The following is a 21,321-nucleotide window of genomic DNA, read 5'->3' as shown; positions in this document are numbered from 1 at the left end:
GTGTCAGAAATACAGCTCTGTCACAGCTTTTGCAGCGTATGTGAAATGGCTCTGAGTGGAAGTTAATAAAACTGAAAGATTAATGTGTATTTTCAACATTGCAATAGTGGTGCTCAAGAGTCAGGAAGATTGTTTTCTCCAGATGCCAGACAAATAATAGATCTGTGATGATAGATGTTGCATGTAGATCAGTATATATATGCGTTGCTTCTTCTTTGTTGCTGCAGGTCTTAGACGTTTTTACTACATGTCTTGGGTAAGAAGTAAAATGTTTTATACTGAAAAGCATTCATAAGTTCTGACAGGATGGGGTTTTTTAGTATCCTGAGATTTGCAGGTTAATAAAGTTACTGATGCTTACTGAAGTCAATTCACTTTATCAGAATAGAATGAAACTTTGTATTTATTCTTAATAAGTCTAAATTCCCTTCAGCAGGACTGAAAAATCAGTGTAGAAGCTGACAAACTGGAGAAAACATTTTGAAATCTGTGTACAAAGGGCTAATTCTATGGAGATTTTTGTTTGATACTGATAATTGTTTTTTCAGTCAGTACTGTAATTGCTATCTAGATGAAGAAAATATAGGGTATCTAATCAGTCTGAGTGTTATTTAAATATTTATCATCCCAAGTGAAAATTATTAGTTAAGGTAAGAGAGTGATGGTTGGGGCATAAACAGTAGCATGAGTATGGAAGGTGAAATAGTTTGGGCAGCGCTGTGTGTTGAGTAGAGAACCAGCTAGTTGGAGGGATTTTACAAGTAGACCTCTTTGGATCTGTCTCACAAAGCATGGCATTGCCAGTAATGTTGGAGCAAAAGAAAAAGTGTGGCTCATACAGCTGGTTTTGATGTCATGACTGATAATGTCCTAAAGAAGAGTAGGATAATATTAGTACTGAAGTAAAATAGCAACTTAGAATGTAATAATGCACAGTGAAGGTTCGTGTGCTTATAATGGGAACAATGATAGCTTCTGATACCGAAATGAGGACTTACTAATTGGATGTTACAAGAGGAAGGAGTTCTGTTAACCACTGAATAATAGAGGCACAAGTGTAATAGTCTTGAAAATAGCAAAAATTCTAAGATGCGTTGAGTTTAGTTGAGGAAATTGCAAGATTCTTCACTTCCCCATTATCGCTTCATGAGTATTCTAGCTCCTGTTTCTGCAAGTTCTATTGACGTTTAAATTATTAGTGACATTGCCTGACAAGTTTTGCAATAAGATTCTTTTTAATGAGTTTGTGGAGGCTAATGTTTGATATGTGAGATTTGTGAAATTGTCAGGCCTAATAAACTTTTTTTTACTATTCCATCTGATACTGCCTAGCTTCACCCTTAAACTGTTGAAAAATCAAGCCAAATAGTTTATAAGGTAATGTAGGAGTTTGAGGAGTTCCCCATCAAGTATTTAGTATTTTAAGTCTTTTTAAACTTTGTGTGTAAATTAGAATATTAGATTTGATAAAATATGTCCCGATAATGCAAAAAGAGAGGGTGTGAGTCTGTATCTGGAAGTAATATGGAAAGCAATGCAGTTTACATGTATGTGATAGGAAAATATCTCAGGTGAGTTGTGGTAAGTTTTTTGGGGGGAGGCAGTTACTTGACTTATTTTCTAATGCTAAATTATAAGACTTGGTACTACCTTTTTTTTTTTTAAATATGCCTTTTGCAGTTTTTTCAACTCTGTACATTTCTGGGTTTTGTTCATTGAAAACAAACAGAAAACTGCATTCATGTGAATTTTTAACTCCAGTAATTTTGTTAGTTGCATATTTTAAAGGTCTAAACAAAAGTTGATGTTCAGGCCAGTGGTCTTGTCTATCCAGTATTTTGCCTGACAGTAGCAGTTACCTAGGAAGGAGTGTAAGATTGGAGAAAGTATTTAGTGATGTCTTCTCCCGTAAGTTGTGATTCAGGCATAACCTGAGGCAGATAGAGTATCCTTCTATTTAAGAGCCCTCAATTAATTTTTCTTCCACAGATTTTTGCTTTGTACAAAGTTTGCTTTTAATACTGAGTCATTTGTGGCAGTGCATTTCAGGTGCATTAGAAGCCTCTTGTGAAATACCTTTTGTTTTGCTTTGAACATACTATATTTAGTTGATAGCCTCTGATTATTTTTTTTTTTTTGATTGGAAGTGATGATGACTTGGTCATTCCTTATTCACTTTCTCCATCCTATTCATGGTTTTATACATACCTCCCATGTTCTCCCCCATTATTTCATTCTCCTTTCTGTGGAGTCCTAGTTTATTCATTGTTCCCTTGTATGGAATCTGTTCTGTACCATTGATTATCCTGATTGCTGGTCTTTTTGAAATAGGAACACCAGACCTACAGAATTCAAGATGTAAATGTTCTGGTTCATACACTGATGTAGTGATAATTCCTGTTTTGTTCTCTGTTCTTTGCCTAATAATTCAAATTTTTGGCTGCTGTGGTATGCTGAGCTGATGACTTTTGTAGATACTGTAATTTAAGTTGTTTACTGAATGTCATTTTTTCTAATACATGCATGGATGAGATTGTTTTCTCACATACCACATTACATTTACGAAAAATAATTTTGATGATGTCATCACTCAATGCTACAAGACACTTCAAGTGTGCTTTATGACAAGCTCTCTTTTTACTATGCCAGGTAACCCAGCATTGTCAGCACATTCTGTCACCTTGCTGTTTATCCCTTTATTCTGATCCTCTATAATTTGAATAACAGTCTGTAAATTAAGTCCTTGTGGGAATCTGCTGGTGAGCTTCCTCCACCGAGTAAGCTGTTTATTTCCTACCATTTTGTCTCCTATCTTTTATGTTATTATTTAGTATGTATTTAATACCGTGAGGACTTAACCTTGGGCTCCATAGCAGCTTCATTTCTTTAAGCATCTTTGATGTATCTTCTCCAATACCTCCAATATCGGTAGACTACATCAAGTGGATTGTTCTGGTCTACATGCTCTTAGCCTCCTGGAGAGAATTTGGATAATTCTTTGAGGCATAACTTCTGTTTACAAAGATGTTTTTACCCTCTCCCTGATATATTGTACTTTATTCCCCAGTATTGTAATTCTGCTCTTTGTTACAGTTTCCATCAGTAGTACTGATATGAGTCTTGATAGTTAGATCTTTAAATTATCTGCAGAAACTTAATGATTGACATCATATGTCCTACCTCCAGTTCTCTGGTGTTGAAATGATTTTAAGGGGAGAAAATGTTGATATAAAACACTACTTAAAATCAACAAACTAACCAATCCTTTTTCTGTCTTAAGGTGGAGAAACAGAGAAGACTTGAAAGAATAAAGCAAAAACAGTCTCAACTACAAGAACTCATTCTACAGGTACAGTCAAGGTACTCTTGTCTATAGGGCAAGGTAATTTATATTTGTATTCCTGTTGTTTTATCCCTGTGAGGGATGGGAAGCTTCTAAGAAGATCAGAGGTGAATTTCAGGATAAAGGATATGCAGTTTTAATTTGCACTGTAGTTCAGCTGGGACCGTGCTGTTGGCCATTGCTATTGGGGAACCTTCCATGAGTTATGATTAATCCTTTTGCAGTTTCAAGTATGTTTAAATGGGATTTATGCAGGCAGGAACTGTAATTCATACTGTACCCTCTGAATTTTCCTGTTCAGTTCTTGTATCCAGAATGTTTTTCTGTGTTAGAGTCCATAGATAAAATTATGTGACTGTAGAGGTCGTCTCTCATAATGCTCTGTGTCTTGCCTTTCTGGGATGTTGCTGCCCCTGCTGTGTTAGTGGCTTAACTGCTGTGAAACAGTTGCTGAACTCCTTCCCAGATTTCCCCTAGTACACTGCAGGAAGCAGTAGTCTGTCCCCTAAATCACTGTGCTGCTGGTTCGCCGGAATGTATCCCATAGTAGTTGCATTATCTATGCAGTAGGAATGAGAATCCCAGGGAGGGTGTGCAGAAAGAGAATCCAGACAGCTGTGGGACAGTAATGTCAACAGCTATCTGATTTTTATCAAATGTCTGTTTTGGCTTTGGATTTTGTTTTTAACTCCTGTTTATTTCCTTTGACTCCATGACCAGAAGAATACTTTTTTCTTAGTTTGCTGTCTTACTGTAAGATTTATAACTTGAGTTTCAATAGTTAAGTTTTTAGTTCTTACAATTACTAATCTTTAAAATATGAACATGCCATTCTGAAAAGCAGTTTTGGTAAGATATGAGAGTAAAGCCACCAATCTTAGCTCAGTAATTCAGAAACCTAACATCAGACATTCAAATCCCAAATGTTTACTGTTTTTTAACATATAACATATAATTTCAGCAAGAATACAGTATTAAGCATTCAACTGTTGTTGTGGAGTGCAGTAGCTAGCAGAGAATAGTAAACACAGTGGAAGTAGGATGCTATATGAAAATTCCTTTTTCCAATCATTGTTATCTCTTCATTCTGTCCAAGGAACTGTCCTGATGTGTTCTTAAAACATGCATTTTTTTTCTCAGTTAAATTTTACTGTGGAGTATTTGTCAATGCTATCATTTGTGTCTCTTCTTGCATCTTAACATGCAGGAATATGGTGAACACTCTCTGTCCTTTTCTTCATTTACTTGCTGCAACCATTGCTGGTATTCTTTATCTGAGGGATCATTTTGTTAACAGAATCTTCAAGGTTTAATTCATACTTTCATATCACTATTGCTTTTTCTAGCAAATTGCCTTCAAGAACCTTGTTCAGCGAAACCGTCAAGCAGAACAACAGGCAAATCGACCGCCACCTTCCAATTCTGTCATCCATTTGCCATTTATTATTGTGAACACCAGCAAGAAGACAGTGATTGACTGCAGTATTTCAAATGACAAGTGAGTTAAAGTTTTCTGTCTGGCTTTTGGTACAGTTTTATGTCCATGTTAAAGTGTTCATCTGGATTTGTTAAAAATGAAATACAGATGGATTTATTTGTGCCTTTTGTAGATTGAGAACATGCATTTCAGACAGATAAAACTTAGTCATGTTGAATAGAAGCAATCTGATAGAGCTTTTTAATAAACAGTATAATTCCGTTCACATTTAACAATGTATTTAAGACTTACTGTCTAGAGATGTTAGAGGCAAAGTAAGGCAGCTGTGCTGAAGTTTTACATCATACTTTACCAGGTAGTGTTTTCCTTTGACTTTAACTTGATGAAATGCAGCCAGCAGAATTGAAAACGGATTTTGTGTTCAAAACTGCTGTTCCCTACTTTTGGTTCACTTTTCACCTGCTAAATAAAAGCTGAATGTAGCAGTGATTTTTCCTTGCACTACTAGCTTATTAGAGAAGCTTAAAAACATGAAAAAAAATTACATGGTAGGCAGAGGAATGGGAGTAAAGAAAAAACTATCAAATATGCAATGTTTGGTGAAAACTCTGTATCTTTTAAATGTGTTAATGATTTATATACTGTGTATAATGACAGGTTTAGTCGCTTGCTGTCAAATACATAAATACATAAATCTTGAAAAATTGATTGCTTAATGTGTGTTAAGCTTTTGAAATGTTGCAATTCCCAAAACTGGAAAGGTAGTTAAAATAATTAAAGCTAACTGAGACTTTTTCCTCTCCAGGTTTGAATATCTATTTAATTTTGACAATACTTTTGAAATTCATGATGATATAGAAGTACTAAAACGAATGGGAATGGCTTGTGGGCTAGAATCTGGAACCTGTTCAGCAGAGGACCTAAAAATTGCAAGGAGTTTGGTTCCTAAAGCTCTGGAACCATATGTGACAGGTTAGTTACTCCGAGAAGAGTTGTTTTGTTTTTCTCCTTAATATGGGACTCAAGGAAAAAACATTAAAACATCTAAGATCATTTAATTTCCACTAGTCTGTGGTGAAGATTTCGAAGAAGTTCTCAAATATATATGCTTTTTAGTGTAACTTAGGGAACAAATTAGAGAACAGACTGTTGCTGTTTGCAGAAGCATGTTTTGCGTTATACCACACAAGTAGATCTTTGCAGTGTGTAATTCTTTTAAGAGGACAGTATTTATAAGTTGATCTGCATAGGCAAAAGATAGTAAGTGCAAACATGGTCATGGCTTCATTTTCTATTGTTTTATCATTTTCATTATATAAGAATACTGAATGCATCTGATTTGCTCACTATAAAATGTTTTTTTAATGTATTTTGAAATTTTGCTGTTGAACTATATTCTTGGTTTTTTAATTATGCTGATTTGGATATAGTACATCAATATGTTTTGTTGTTTTGGTTGCAAGACTCCTTTTCTGGTCTTCAAAAGGATTAAGCATTTTCACTGAATCAGATGAGTGTGTTTTGAAGGATTCTTGAAATATGTATTGTTCATTTTACAGAAATGGCTCAGGGATCAATCAGAAGTGTATATGTCACATCTTCATCAGGTTCTGCATCAAATGGCACAAGATTTTCAGCCAGGTGAGATGAAATTATCAATAAGTTTTCAAAATCTGTGATCATCAAAGAAACTTAATTAGGGATCAAATACTTCATGAGACAAGTTCTGTTTTGATTAAATACGGTGTGGATATGTGTTTAAGTTTATTTTCAGACATTACTTTGAGTAGTGGTGGTTCTTACCAGTGTCATTAAAGAAATCTTTTCCTGTATAGTGGAAAAGAAATTGATTTGAGTGGTGTTAATCTTGAATGTATTTTTTTTGTTTAGTTTTGAGTTTGTGACAAGAAACATACTTCCCTAAAGATACAATATGGGCAAGATTCTCCCTTGGTCATTAGTGTCTAACTGAAAAAAAAGGTTTTGGTCTTTGGGTTTTAAACAGCATCAGAAGCTGGTAGATTGGTAAACCATAACTTGTATTTAACTTTGTGTGGACATAGGTAATTTCTGAACTCATTTTTCTCTTGCTCTGTAGGACACTTTCCCTTACTTGTTAGTTTCTTGCTGTTGCATTAATCAAAAAGATGTCCTTCTGTGAGGTCTACTAAGTTGTAAAATGAGTCAAATATCATTGAAATGTATAACATTGTTAAAAAAAAATATTCTAATTGAGCAAGCTGATTAGCTGAACAAATTGTCTGTAAAAGTGTTCATTTTCTACCAGTTGTTTCTGTTGTGTCCAGAAACTTAGCCTTATCTGAAAAGTTAGTTAAATTTCTGTTATGTATGTAACACAACTAATCCAATCTGGGCAATTCTAGAACTGCAGAATGATTTCAGTTGGAAGGGATCTTCAAAGATCATCTAGTCTACCCCCACTACGATGGGCTAAGATGTCTTTCACTAGATCAGGTTGCTCAAAGCTCCGTCCAACCTGACCTTGAACACTTCTGGTGATGGGGCATTCACTGCTGCTCTGGGCATCCTGTTCCAGTGTCTCACCACCCTCATCATAAATAATTTCTTCCATACATCCAATCTAAACCTACCCTCTTTCTGTTTAAAACCATTGCCCCTTGTCTGTCACTGCAGGCCCTGGTAAAACTTCTTTCTCTTTATTTCTTATAAGCTCCCTTTAATTAGTGAAAGGCTGCAGTAAGGTTTCCCCAGAGCCTTCTCTTCTCCAGGCTGAACAACCCCAACTCTTGTCAGCCTGTCTTCATAGGAGAGGTGTTCCAGCTCTCTGACCATTTTTATGGTCCTCCTTTGGAACTGCTCTACCAAGTCAATGTCTGTCTTATACTGGGGACTCCAGAGCTGGATGCAGTATTCCGGCTGGGGTCTCACGAGAGCAGAATAGAGGAGGAGAATCACCTCACTTGTCCTGGTGGCCACACTTCTTTTGATGCAACCCAGGATATGGTTGGCTTTCTGGGCTGCAAGTGTACATTTCTGGCTCGTGTCCAATTTTTCATCCACCAGTATTCCCAAATCCTTCTCCACAGGGCTCCTCTTAATCCGTTCATCCCTCAGTCAGTACTGATACTGGGGACTGCTCCGACCCATGTACAGGACCTTGCCCTTGGCCTTGTTGAACTTCATGAGGTTTGCACGGGCCCACCTCTCAAGCCTGTCAAGGTCCCTCTGGCTGGCATCCCGTCCCTCAAGCATATCAACTGCACCACTTGGATTGATGTCATCCACAAATTTACTGAGGGTGCACTCAGTCCCACTGTTTGCCATTAACAAAGATACTAAATAGTATTGGTCTTGGTATGGACCCTTGAGGGACACCACTTGTTACTAGTTTCTGTTTGGACATTGAGCTGTTGACTGTAACTCTTCGGTCATGGCCATCCAGCCAATTTCTTATCCATCAAACTCATATCAAAGTCCATCCATCAAACTAATCTCTCTCCAATTTAGAGATAAGAAGGTTGTGGGGGACTGCATCAAAGGCCTTCCAGAAGCCCAGGTAGATTACTTCTGTAGCTCTTCCCTTGTTCATTGATGCATTCACTCCATTGTGACACTAGATTACTCTTAGGTTTGCCCTTGGTGAAGCTGTGCTGCCTGTCCCTGATCACATCCCTGTTTTCCATATGCTTTAGATTAACTTCCAGGAGGATCTGTTCCATGATTTTAGTGGGCACTGAGGTGAGGCTGGAGAGGAGGGGAAAAGTTCTAGATTATTTCAGTGCTTTCCACAACAATGACTGTTCCGTCATGCTCTGCTGTGTAAATTATTTGGGAAATTGCTATACCATTGAAAAACTCCTTGTAGATGATAGGGTTGAATGCAAAGCAAAAAAAAAAAAAAAAGTGCAAGGGATGTATGGGAATAGCAGTGGTGAGGAGCACCATTCCTGCTGCCCAAAAAAGTGTGGGGAATTCTGCCTGTTTTGTGCTAGGGAATTGAAACTTGAGTGAATACTGCCAAAATATCTTTAGAGAAGCAGAACTTATGCGGTACATAAAATCTACTGTTTTTACTAAGGTTCCTTCTGTGATAATGAACATGGTGTTAATGAAAAAGAGCCCATGTATTTTTTAAGACTTTTAAATTTGAATAGGCCAGTACTAGCCAGAGGCCAGTAAAAAACCAGAGGCTGACTGTGGTTCATTATCTTGCTGAGAAGTACAAGAAGTACCACATCTGTTTCTTAGGAGGTTGGAAAAAGGGAGTGACAAATTATGTTTAATTATAGTATATATATATAAATATTCATGGAAATAGGAAACTACAAGATGTGTAGCCAAGGCAAATATAGGCTGTAAATTTATTTAGCAAGCTCTCTAAAGAAAGTCTGCAGAAGACTGAAGATGCTGTTACCAATGCCTTCATCCCAGTTTCTTTGTCCTACTAGGATACTCAGGTTATAAAATCCAGTTCCATTTTTATCAAAAAAAGGGGAGATGAGTTTTTGGGTTTGTATTTTCAAAGTTCACAGGAACACAAGAATAATCTCCATTCTTTTTTGTTTTTGAAACTGCTTCTGCAGATAATTATGGAGAACCTGTTACAAGCCACCTGACTACAGCTATGGCTTGCTATAGCTTAGTATCTTCCTTTTGAAGAAGTGTGCAGAAGGGCAGAAACTCATTCTGTGTGATGATAGGCCATTGAATTAGCTCTATAGAACAACAGTGTGCATGATTGGTTATGTGCATTAGCTGGATTAAAAAATTACTAACAGACATATTTTAAATCTGTTTTTTAATGATGAATGTCTTTCAAGCTGGAGATGCTATTTCTGTGATTTTTAGAAAAACATTTTTTCAAGAATTTGTGACCAAGTTTAATTGTTTATCAAACTATTGAGAAAGTAAACGATAAAAAAGATTGACAAAATGTCAAGTAATAATGGAGGCAGGAATGTTTTGGCTCTATTAAAATAAAATACTTCTGGATACAGTTAATTCATCTAGGAATAAGACATTTCAGACCATATCTACAATGTGTGTGTGTATTTTGGAAGAAGAACACATTCAAGTAAGAAAGTGGATACTCTCTAAATCTACTTGCTGATCCAGGAGGTAGATTTTCAGTGTAGGGATACTCTCACAGAGGGAGAAATGTGAGATGCTGAAGACAATGTGTTTTTTGTTTGTTTGTTTGAGTAGTTTTAGCTAAAAAAGAAAAGCATAATGAGAAGAAAACAATTTCAAGTTAAAAATACAGCACATATTACATTGCAAACTACCATTGCTACAACAAGGAATTGAGAAGCTATTAATTCCTCAGTTTTCCCAGTCTCTGAATCAAGATTAGTGCTTTTGCAAGACATGATTCTCTTGTGATGGAAGTGTCCAGTGCTACATAAAAATATGAAAGGGTTTAGCTAGCTGTGTAGCCTTAACACTGAATGTGCTTTAGAAGAAACCTGGAAAGCATACTTCTAATGCGCCTGTGAAAGGCTTTAATCTTCATATTAAACCTGAAGAAAAAAACATAATAATAACCGTTTCAAAATTACTTTAACTGTTTCTGCTTTTGAGAAACAACTTAGACATATATTAAAGACAGTTTATAAAGTAGCAGTGGCAGATTCATTAAAGGAATGAATTTATGACTATATTTAAGAGCACAGTAAACTGGGAAAAATAATTCAGCAATGCCAACTGGCCTCTCTTTTTTTTTTTAGTGACTTTTCCAATGGTGGAGATGGGATGTTGGCTACCAGTTCCAATGGATCTCAGTACAGTGGCTCCAGAGTTGAAACACCAGTTTCTTATGTCGGGGATGATGATGACGACGATGACGATTTTAATGAAAACGATGATGACGACTGATGCCCTTTGCTTGTAGACTATTTTTTGTTAAAATTCAGCAAGCTTCAGGAATAAATTGTTCTAGGGAGAAGTGTCTCAAATTACTTTGCCCCATCCCTCAAGGAGAATATTGGTAAGCAGTTCTGAGTTTAGAAATTGCACCTCTGATAAGCAAACAAGGATTGTTTTATGTAGGATATTTTTAAATGTGGTGTGGATGTGTGTTTTTGATACCAGTGTGTTAATGCAGAGCCTTTATTTACTCTTGTTTTAGGGGTTTTTGGTTTGTTGGTTGTTTTTGTTTGGGTTTTTTTTTTTTACTTGAAGGAAAATGGATTTTGCCCCAAATGTTCTTGCGAAGTTTGCTAAAAAAAAAAAAAAAAAAAATGTAGACACATGATTGAGAAATAAAATGCTATCCTTCTGTGGAAAATGAATACACTGAATGGCAATTTATTTGGAGTGTATTTTGATTATGCCACTGTTTGAGGGATAGTGTGCTAATGTAGTAGTGTTTTTTGTTAATCACGCAGTGTCCAAAGAACCAAACAAGAAAGATACGTCCTACTTTTTTACATGTTAAATTCCAGAAATGTTGTTGTGAACTTATTTTCCCTTAAATTATATCTAACATTATGATTCCATCAAGTTTATATACTTTTCACTGTATGTTGGGACATAAGAATTACAAAGTTTTTGGCAAATGTTTACTGCCAGTTGGTGCAGCTATATAAAATGTCTTGAAGGTTTGGAATGATTTATTGCTTATGGTAAAATTTGCCTGATTTCTTACAGGCAGACTTTGGAAACTTTTTATTATATAGTTGTTTACATACTTATAAGTCTATCATATAAAGACATGTACTGAAACAAATGTTTGTATTTGTTTCATAAGCATCTTCCTGTAATCTATTATAAAGTTGAAATTAAATATAGAGAATGTTTTAAGTTTTTTAACTCAAAATTTGTCAATCATTTTTAATAGTTCATTTTTATAAAAGGAATTTCAGGGCAGGTGGTAGTCTTTTTAAATTTATTCACAAACAATTAACTGCACAAATACTGTCAGCTGCCTATTCTAAGACAGTAGTCTTTTTATTGAAACACAAATAAACTTTTCTGTAATATTTTATGGAATATAAAGAGACTATAATTGTTTGACTTGTTTAACCTTGGCACTGTTAGTTTTTATTAATAAAACGCGCATGGGCATTTTTAACAAGCTCTGTGGTTTTTCTAATTTTAGGGTTATTTTAGAACATTTAACTTCCTTTCATCACAAGACCTAGAATTAACTGTCTCAGGATACTGCATCTACACTACAGAGGACCTAGATTTTTTGCTTTGATTTAGTAATTTGTCATAGCTCTTGGTAACTTACGAGGCAAAAAACAGTATCTTAACCTGTATACTCTCTTCTTTCACGTCTCCTTATGTCAATCATGTTGCTCCTCAGCATGTCAGGCCAATCTTAGTCCTCCAATACAGCTTCTCTGTTTAAAATCCCACACTTACTGTCCTATCTTTTCATCCCATATTCCTCAATCCTGGCTTTCCATCATATATTCCCATGCCTTCAGAACAGGTCTTCATCTACTTTCCGTATACTTCTACCTTAAAACTTTTTGTTAAATCACATCCTCTGCTCTCACCTGAAAGTGCAGGTTACTGAACTGGCTCAGTCACTCTGCAGCCTGCTGCCAGAGTCAGGATTTGTTGCTTCCACAAACTCCAGGGAGTCACTGCAAAGACAATTTACAGTCTAATAACTGCTCTGTCTGTGGTAAGGGCTCCTGGATGCACTTAAACCCTGTGGTAAATATGAAGTGTGGATTTTTTTTTTTTTCTCTGAGGGGTTATGCCTTGACAAATCTTCTGTGGTAAGGAGATGTGGGTGCTTACTACAGAGCAGTTGATACGCAGTGAACGTTTTCTAATTGTATCACACCCTGTGAACCAAGCAAATTACTAAATTTTATGGACCTGGGAAAACTGTTTGGGGGATGTCTAGGTGAGTGCTTTGTTTCTTGCTGAAGATGACATTCTTTGCAGTGCTAATGCTAGAAGCAAGGTTCTTGTGGATGAGTCAGCTGACTCAAATTATCTTTGCTGTTGAACAGCAGTTGTATCTACACAGTCCAAAAACAGTTATCAAGGAACTTTTAACAGTCCAAGGGTGTTATTCCAGTTTTCCCTTGCATTCTAAATTTCCAGTGTATGATCCAAGATTTACCTGCAAAGAGTAAATACAGGGATGTTAGGTAAGAAAGGCTTTCTTTTGGTTCTTACCAGTGGAACAGACCTCAGATGAGAGAAGGTCAAGGTGAGCGTAAAAGTGTGGCAAAACATACATTTCAAAAGATGTTACTTTGCTTGCTTTTGTTTGCTGATGAATCTCTGAAATGGAATTTGAGAGTTAAAACAAATAGCATTGGAGTGGTTTGGGGGAATGAGTCTATGTTATATTTACGGTTGGACTCGATGATCTTAAAGCCCTTTTCCAACCTAAATGATTCCATGATTCTATATTACTTTTGTTTCAGGAGAGCTTTCTAGTAAAGGCAACAATCAATAATTTTAATTACTTGCTAGATTTTGAGCAGGTACCTCGTCATAGTGTTTAGGTGAAGGAGGAAGGGAGGAAAAAAAAGAGAAAAGAGACCAATGGTGAGGGAGGAGGTGGAAATGAGGAAAGGAGACTTGAAGAAGTGTAGGAGGAGGGAGCCAGAAAAGAAAGAAATGATTGAAACTTTACAGAGGGGAAAAAAAGCAGAAGAAGGTGTAAGTAGGCAAGAAATAATCGGAAAACAAGAGAAGACTAGTCAAAGACTACAAAAAAGACTACTATTAGAAAGTTTAAAACAAAAGGCAGAGAAATGCATAGAACAGATGTAGTAATATCAGGCCTGGTATGAAAGGAGCTGGAAAGTGGGAGATAACTTTAAACTATATGGTTCTGATCTCTGAAAAGTGTGGTACCACACACACAGCTGGAAAAGGAAGATCGAAAGCAGGAAAGATCGAAAAGAATGTAAGAGGAAATCATGGACAGGAAATTGTTGAGGAAATCTATGGAAGTAGAAAATACTGTAAGGAGATAGAAACTCACATTCTGTTTAAGAAAGATTAAATGATAGTAAAGGTAATGAGAATGGGAATAAGGGCTCAGTTTGGGGAAAAACATGACAGGGAGGGGACTTAAATTTGTCAGCACTCTTTTGTGATCTGAAGAAGAGGAAAAGTTGCAAAGTGTGTATTGATATCTCTGAAACGTCCTGCAGATAAATCGTGGGAACAGTCCCTCTTTTACTGTTTTTCTAAAGTGATACTGAGCTTTGAAAGACTGTCTCTCTATTTTGACATGTATGATAAGAAGAATTTCTTGAATTGTTTGTTTCAATATTGAACTGTTTTGCTTTTCCTGTAGGAATTTGCTTGTCTTAACTAAAGAAAAGCAATTATGACTTTGGAAACTAACTTTTTTTTTCCTTCAATTAAAGACGACTATCAATCCCATTTATTTTTTCTTCTCTACAATAATCATCTTCAAGATGACTATTTATTAAATTGTTCATGGAAGGAGGTAACCGTCACAAGATAAATCTCTTCATTTCTTTATAAGGGAATACATGGGTTGTGAAATGTTCACATTAATGGGAAATCTGAAAATTGGATGCTGCTTTAATATAAAAAGGGTAAAAGGGGGGGAAAAAGAAGTGTTGATGTTGTTCTAGTGGCATGATCATCAGTAGAAAGGAGACTATATACACTGTTCTTCCCAGATAGTTCCTTGTTTCCTGTAGGGATTTGCTTTTTCATGTCTGCTTATGAGAAGTAGTAGGCTGTTGATCTTGACTACTACATTGAGTTAACAACTTTAAGCCCTTATCAGATCTGTCTGCTTCCAGAAAGGTGCAAATATTATCACACATGCTTTATTGTTAAAGCCTTGCTTTACCTTAATTATCATTCATTTATCAGGAAAGTCAAAGACAAGCCAGCACAATGAGAGCAGCAACTTTTAATGTCACTATTTTCTAAATTTGGGATTTAAATTTTTTCCAAGTTTTCTCTTGGTCTCTGATTCCTCCTTGAGCTTCCATGGATTCTGGAGGGTTACCAAGATTCTCAGTGAGCTGGAGCAGTTGCTGTATAAGGAGAGGCTGAGGGAGAGGGGCTTGTTCAGCCTGAAGAAGAGGTGTCCTGAAGAGACCTAATGGCAGCCTTCCAGTACTGTGAGAAGGTTATTGCAAAGATGGGGTCAGGCCACAGTGGTGGATGGTCAGAGGATGGGAGACAGCACGCACAAGCTGAAACGAGAGTGTTTCCAACTGGATTTAAGGAATAACTTAGGATGGTTAAGCTGTGGAACAGGTTACCCAGAGAGGTTGTGCTGACTCCATCCTTAGGGTTTTCAAGACCCGACAGGATAAAAGCCCTGAGCAGTGTAGAGTCTGATGTCACAGTCCAATCCCTGTGCAAAGCATGGTCAACTATCTGAGGTGCCTTCTAGCCTGAATTACCATACAGATCCCATAAGAGAGGGGAAAAGAAAACAAAAAGCACATTAGAAAATACCATATATTACTAGCATGAACAGACTAACAAGTGGGTCATCTGGCTTGCCTGTGTACCAAAGACTCAGCAGAAAAAGCATGGAAGCTCAGCTCATATTCAGAAGCCGTCAAAAGTTACCAAACTCCTACAATGGAAAAGGTAGTTAGATGAGTGGGTAGAAGTGAAGACTGTCTCCCTTTAAGAAGAGGTTTCTGAGAAGCAGAGATACAGCTGATGCTGAGAGCAGAATGAAGAAGGGCAACAACTGACATAGCACGGGCATTTCCTACTAGCATTTGGTTACACCGGTAATTCTCATCTGGCATGATGACAGTTGTCACCTGGGTGCATCTGCCTCTCAGTCAGAGAGCTGCTGTCCCCAGAGAGACATTCAGAGTAGGTCAACACTAACAAGTGAAACATTAATCAGAGAAAATCGTGGTTATTGATTCACAGCTTTGCTGTGATAAAGGCAGAATGCCCTGATGTGGCAGAGAATAGAGAGACTGGTGTTTAACAGAAAATCACCTGTGTAATATCTTTACATGTGCTTTTCTTTGTTCTGCTATGACCTCTTTTGTTTGTTAAATTTTTGGGTGTTTTGAACAGGTTGAAATCCAAACTTAGGCTCAAAGATTTGACAATCTTTTAACATGTCACTGTGTACAACATTGCTGTAAATAGTGCAGTGATACCAACCCTAGCCTTCAGGAGAGCTGGTCAGAGCAGAATGGAAAGTTTCTGCGTTGCAGCACGTTAAAAGACAGCAAAATTGCAGACTTTGGGCAAGGTTCGTGTCTTTTATCATGTAAACTTGAGAGAATTCATTAAAAATAAAGCAGAACATTAAGCACATACTTGAAGCTTAACTCTCTTAAACAGGCAGCCTAGGTAATTTCTGCTAGGTAGTGTGAATCTCTACATTTCTGATGCTGATTTTTAATGAGCCTTGAAATAGTAAGTTCATACAGACTAAAATAATGCTAGAGTGCCAGTTTTCAAAGTGATGTGAGGAAGTCCTGTCCAAATGTGGCCTAGACAGACTAAGGTCAGCCCTGAACCTCATATTAGAAAAACTGTTGAAGAAAACAGCTAAAAGAAAATTAAAAGCCTGAAAGGTTAATTATTAATGACAAATAGGTCTTACCAGATTAATATGGGAGGAGATTGCAACTTTTTAGCTGATTAAGGAAACTATGGATATGTTTCAGCATCTTTAAGCCTTTTCTGTTTCATTGCATTCTGATTTTAAATACATGTTTTACAGTATCAACAGATCGTATGTTAAAGGGTTATGAACTGTTTACTGCTGAATCAAACATAGTTTTTGTGTCAGTGTGACTGAATAGCTGCATCAGGTAAGATTGTACTTAGGTTTAACATTTTCTTCAATTACCTAGAAGAAAATTAAAAATATATTTTTAAGTGATACTGGTTAGAAAAGAAGTAAACAATGAAAAGGATAGATGAATGGATTGCTTCGCAAGCAAAGCACGTCCAAAAAAATGTTATGGTTAAAGTATACGTCTTTTGAACAAAGAATTGAAGCTACGCATATAGGAGGTAAGACTATATGCTGAAAATGTAGGATCCTAAAAATGATCTGGGTGCTGAGGTGGACAAGAACTGCATATGTCTCCTTCATGGTGTTTTAAGGAACTAGCTAATCTGATTTTCGCTGTATAGCTAAAACTAATAATGGATTGGGAAGTGATGTTACATATAGATACATACAGGGAAACCAATAGTGAGCAGCTACATACTTGTTAGCATCATCATTTAAAAAGGGTATTGGAAAAATTGGGAAGGACTCAGAAAAAAGTCCTTCCCCCTGTTATATGATACATAAGGTCAAGATCTTTTAATAAGAGATTGAAGGAACTCTGTTCTGGTTTATTAAAAAAAAAAAAAAAAAGAAAATACTGGATTTATGTCAGGTCATACAGAAAGATGCCATTTTAAACAGGCTCATCAGTATCAGAGAGAAAAGTGACATAAAATTTAAGGACTGGGACTTGAAATCAGAATAAAATTAGTTATCTAGTTGATAAAGATGGTAATAAACGCCAGAAAATATTTTGATTGGAATGATAGAATTCCCACATTGATAGCAGTAAATACATAAATACATGCATTAATGATGAAGGTTGTTATCCCAAGTGTCTCTCCAGAATTCAGTTCTTTCTCATTTTAGACAGTGAGAGAGATGTAGTGGGATCCTAAAAAGGGAATTTTCAGCGCAATTTCTGCTCTTAGCATAATGAGAAGTGTCATACATCCATTGTTGCCACTCTGATACCAAGAAAAAGAAATTGAAAGAGAAGAAAAGTGAACAGTCTTTGACCCCAGTGAGAGAGAGTTCAAATTAAATTGAGGAAGAGGACACCTTGTTCTTTCATGCATATTCTTATTTTATGTTAAACAAGATAATCGTGTTTGAGCTTGAACTTTTGTATCTGAAAGAAATTAAGCTTGGGAAAGCAGTATATGTGCAAAGCATAAAATATTTTCTGCAAGCATTATTGATGCAGCTGTTACTCTACATCCAATTACTGAAAGTAGGACATGGGTAGACAGCTTTATTTGCTGCAGAATCAATCTCTGCCTGACTTTTATTACAGGTGAGAGATTAAAACCAGTTACATGAAATGATGAGAGGAATTCCCAAGTGCAATAACAATGACATCATGTGAAACCATTAAGCAAAGACTTAATTATTAATATATAGTACTTAGCAATTCTGAAAGGTAGAGGGCAAACGTTTTGAACTTGCTGTAGTCTCAGCACAAAAAATCCTTTCTGCATCAAGGAGCTTGTATTCAGTGTTTTTCTGCACTCTGTTAATTTTTCTTCATTTTTAATAATAGACGTTAGAACTTCACACTTCAATTTTTGGCTTTGCCAGTCATATGAATATTCATAAGAATAGATGGGGGTGTCGAGAGGAAGATACATCTCAAAGCAACTGCCCTGTTTCTGTTCTCTCTGCACTGATCTTCAAGAGCTTGATCCCTTTAAGGGATAAGTCTGGAAACTAAAATCTATTGGATATAAAAAATCATGGTGTCAATAACACTAGTTTCATGGCATCTTCCCTATTCCTCTTCTCCCGGCTAACCTCTGTTGCACAGCTGATAGGAAAAAGAGCAGACAGTCCAGCACTGGCAGCCACCCAGGCGTCTCCTCTGGTAACGCCTGCCCGCCCCCTCCGCTGCTCCGGAGACACGGGCTCACTGCCTGTACTGTCAGATGGCCGAGTTGGTCAACATCTAACTAAACTCAGGAATTTGTTTTTACTTGTATTTCGTTCTTAAATACGCTGCTTCAGTTTCCTGATCAAAAACCCATGTAGCCTGACAGTTTTTCCCCATTTATATTATTTGGTCTAATCAAATATCACTAGTGTTGCACCTGAATTAATGTATATCTATGTATTTGTATACATCTCTATATATCTACTTATGTATACATCTGTATATGTTCTTGCATGTGAGCGTGTCTCTCAAGGAATTGAAGACTTGCAATGGGAGTGCTTAAAAGAGTGATAAATTAGCCAGTTTTAAACTTGAAAACAAAAACTACTGAATTCATTTCTTAACAACACACTTTGTGCTAACTGTTATTTCTTGCATATTATTAAGCATTAGTTCTATGTATATAAAACTGTTAGGCTCTAAGACTTGTACGCTAAATTAACTGTGACTAAACACTAGCACAGAGCTGCTGCTGTAGAGCTGGCACTGGTGGCTGAGGTCCTCCTCAGTCTCCAAGGTGAAAGCAATAAGGCTGGAGAGCTCTTCCACCAGAGAAAGAGCTGTCTTCATTTCTCCCCTGTCATTGGTGATGTTTTATGCTTCTTGGCCCCTCCCCCCACCCCCAGGGGGAATTCAGCCATTCCTTAACTTGGTTTTGCTTTTACCAGTCATGCCTCTTGTGCTTTGGGCAGGGTAACCCTGCCTGTTTTCCTTCCCCTGTGCTTATTTTGGTCTTTATCTTGTAACGTCTGTCACTTGAATGTCTCCAAAGCGCAGCTGAGCAAGCGTGTCTTTGCTGCTTTGATGGTTATGTTGCTCACTACGTGAAATGCTTGTATGTGGGGTTGGGCTGTGCTTTCACCGTATTACAAAATCTTGCATGCTGGTCATTCTGCTATTTAAGAGTGCTTATATTTGGGTTCCAGGCAAGCTAATATTAACTATACCCAAATTAATACACATCGAACTTTCACAGAGCTTTTCTACTTCACCTACACTATCTGCAAACCTTGCTCTGTATTATTATTATTTGTAATTCCAGTAAAGAAAAGAGAATCACCTCAGATGGGTAAAAGCTCAAGAGAAATCTAAATTCAGGGTACAATCTTTATACTAAAGAACCAGATCCAGTGGGCCTGCATACCCTTTTTTTGACCTCAGAATGGATCATCCTTTGGTCAACACAGGGACGCTTCCATCATTCCTTTCATTGTACTTATCCCATCAAAGGTCTTTTTGTAAAGGTGGCCTAGGCTGTCATTCTGAAGCTGTGGCTGTGCAGACACCCAGTCTGTAGAAAATTTGTTCAGCATCTTCCTGTGTTGTGCTGTAGTGCTAACAAAAATGTGAGCTCATAATACTGCATTGCTTGATTCAAATGTGCAAATTGAAGATGCCAAATCAAATACAGTCAAGCAGAGAAATCTGCCTATGTTAGAGACACCAAAGGAAGAGTTCTTGGTTTTCTCAGTAATGTTTAGATGTTCTGTTTACAGGCAACCTTGAATTACCTTTGAGCATGAATTACTATTTTGTTATCAAAAGTATTTTATGATTTTATTGTTTTCCATGTTATTTTGGAAAAATGCACAGGGGGGGACCTGTGTTCCAACAAGGATATAAAATTGATTTTCATTCAGTCTCTTAGAAGAGAGGCAAAGTCCCACTGTAAAAATTGAAACATGAAAGGTCAGGGGAAAAAAAATTTTTACGAAGATGCATTTTCTTATTGTTTCTAAAATGCAGAATTCCCATTTTTTCTAAGAAAGGCTCAAATACCATTTGTGGTTTTGAAGGGGAAATACTCCCCTCCAACTGAATTCTTTCTGCAAGATGGCTCTCTGAATGTCACTGTAGTAAAGGAGGTTGACCTGTTATATCTTCCCATTTCCTAAAACGCCCAGGCAGTGAGGGTGTAAAATTATTTCTTCTCTTGAATATCTTTTTTCTGTACAATGTTTACTCTCTGGCTGAAGCATTCTGGACTTCATTTAGCATAAGCATACTATACAGACAGCAATCTTGTGTCTTTGTATCGTATGTGGTAGAGTTAGACTTCTCAAATTTTAGATTCATGTTACTTCAGCATCTTCCAGATTACTCCAAGTAACCCAAAACTCATTGCAATAAAGGACTAGTCTGCTAGGAAAAAAAACCCAAATGACAACCTCTAATAGTTAAATGAACACAGTTCTACTAGATACAACTAGTTGTTACAGTCTTACTGGTCATTTTTATTAAGTTACATACATACAGAAGTCGTAAGTGGTACAATAAAATCTGTAAGGTAGAGGACAGATTTCAAGTTCACTTCTTCTGCAGTCATTGATTTGTCAACTAAAAAAATCTGGCTTGGCTGACTAGTACAAAAAAACAATGCATTGGGATACAGATAATTTTAATATACTTTCATAATTTATATATCCTATACAAGAGAGATTGAGGATTATATTGCTTGCTAGTATTTCAAAGTATTGATTTCTTTTTCTAGCTATCTAATTATTTCTCAATATCCAATATTAAGTATCATACATCAGTTATTATGGTTTGAAAAGTGACAGAAGATGATGTTTTGATCCTATACGTATTTTCTTTGAAGGCACAGCTGCTCAGTTTAGAGGAAATGTTTTGTACAAATATTTGCATGAAGGCAGCAACATACCGTAGCCATGGAATATGAAGCTATGTACATTGAGATAACCCTCATCTCCTTCACACACTGAGAGTGGTATCTTGATTTTTAGCTATATGGGTCATCTTTCACTAGAAAACGTCCCTTTGCACTGTCATTTGCGTAAATTTATATGGAAATCATAGAAAATAAATATGGATGAATGTGATAATAGGTAAGTTTACTCTTTGCACGTGTTTTTCAGAAGTGTCTCTGTTGCTGC

The 21,321-nt window shown here is 36.6% G+C and overlaps 1 protein-coding gene across 4 annotated transcripts in view; it reads left to right on the top strand.

Annotated features, from left to right (window-relative positions):
• TFDP1 (transcription factor Dp-1) overlaps positions 1-11,838 on the top strand; it is a 48,918-nt gene extending 37,080 nt beyond the window's left edge. For all 4 annotated transcript variants that reach the window (XM_074815216.1, XM_074815219.1, XM_074815215.1 and 1 more), the window contains exons 8-12: positions 3,281-3,349; positions 4,690-4,841; positions 5,587-5,753; positions 6,341-6,422; positions 10,490-11,838. In XM_074815216.1, the coding sequence (XP_074671317.1) occupies positions 3,281-3,349; positions 4,690-4,841; positions 5,587-5,753; positions 6,341-6,422; positions 10,490-10,637 (618 nt within the window). In that variant the 3' untranslated portion in view covers positions 10,638-11,838. The remainder of the gene's footprint in view (positions 1-3,280; positions 3,350-4,689; positions 4,842-5,586; positions 5,754-6,340; positions 6,423-10,489) is intronic.
• Positions 11,839-21,321: the final 9,483 nt, after the last annotated feature.

This window comes from Strix aluco, chromosome 2 (assembly GCF_031877795.1).
Source record: "Strix aluco isolate bStrAlu1 chromosome 2, bStrAlu1.hap1, whole genome shotgun sequence".
Lineage (NCBI taxonomy): Eukaryota > Metazoa > Chordata > Aves > Strigiformes > Strigidae > Strix > Strix aluco.
The sequence above is the reverse complement of the archived record's forward strand: the minus strand, read 5'-3'. Positions and strand labels throughout refer to the sequence as shown.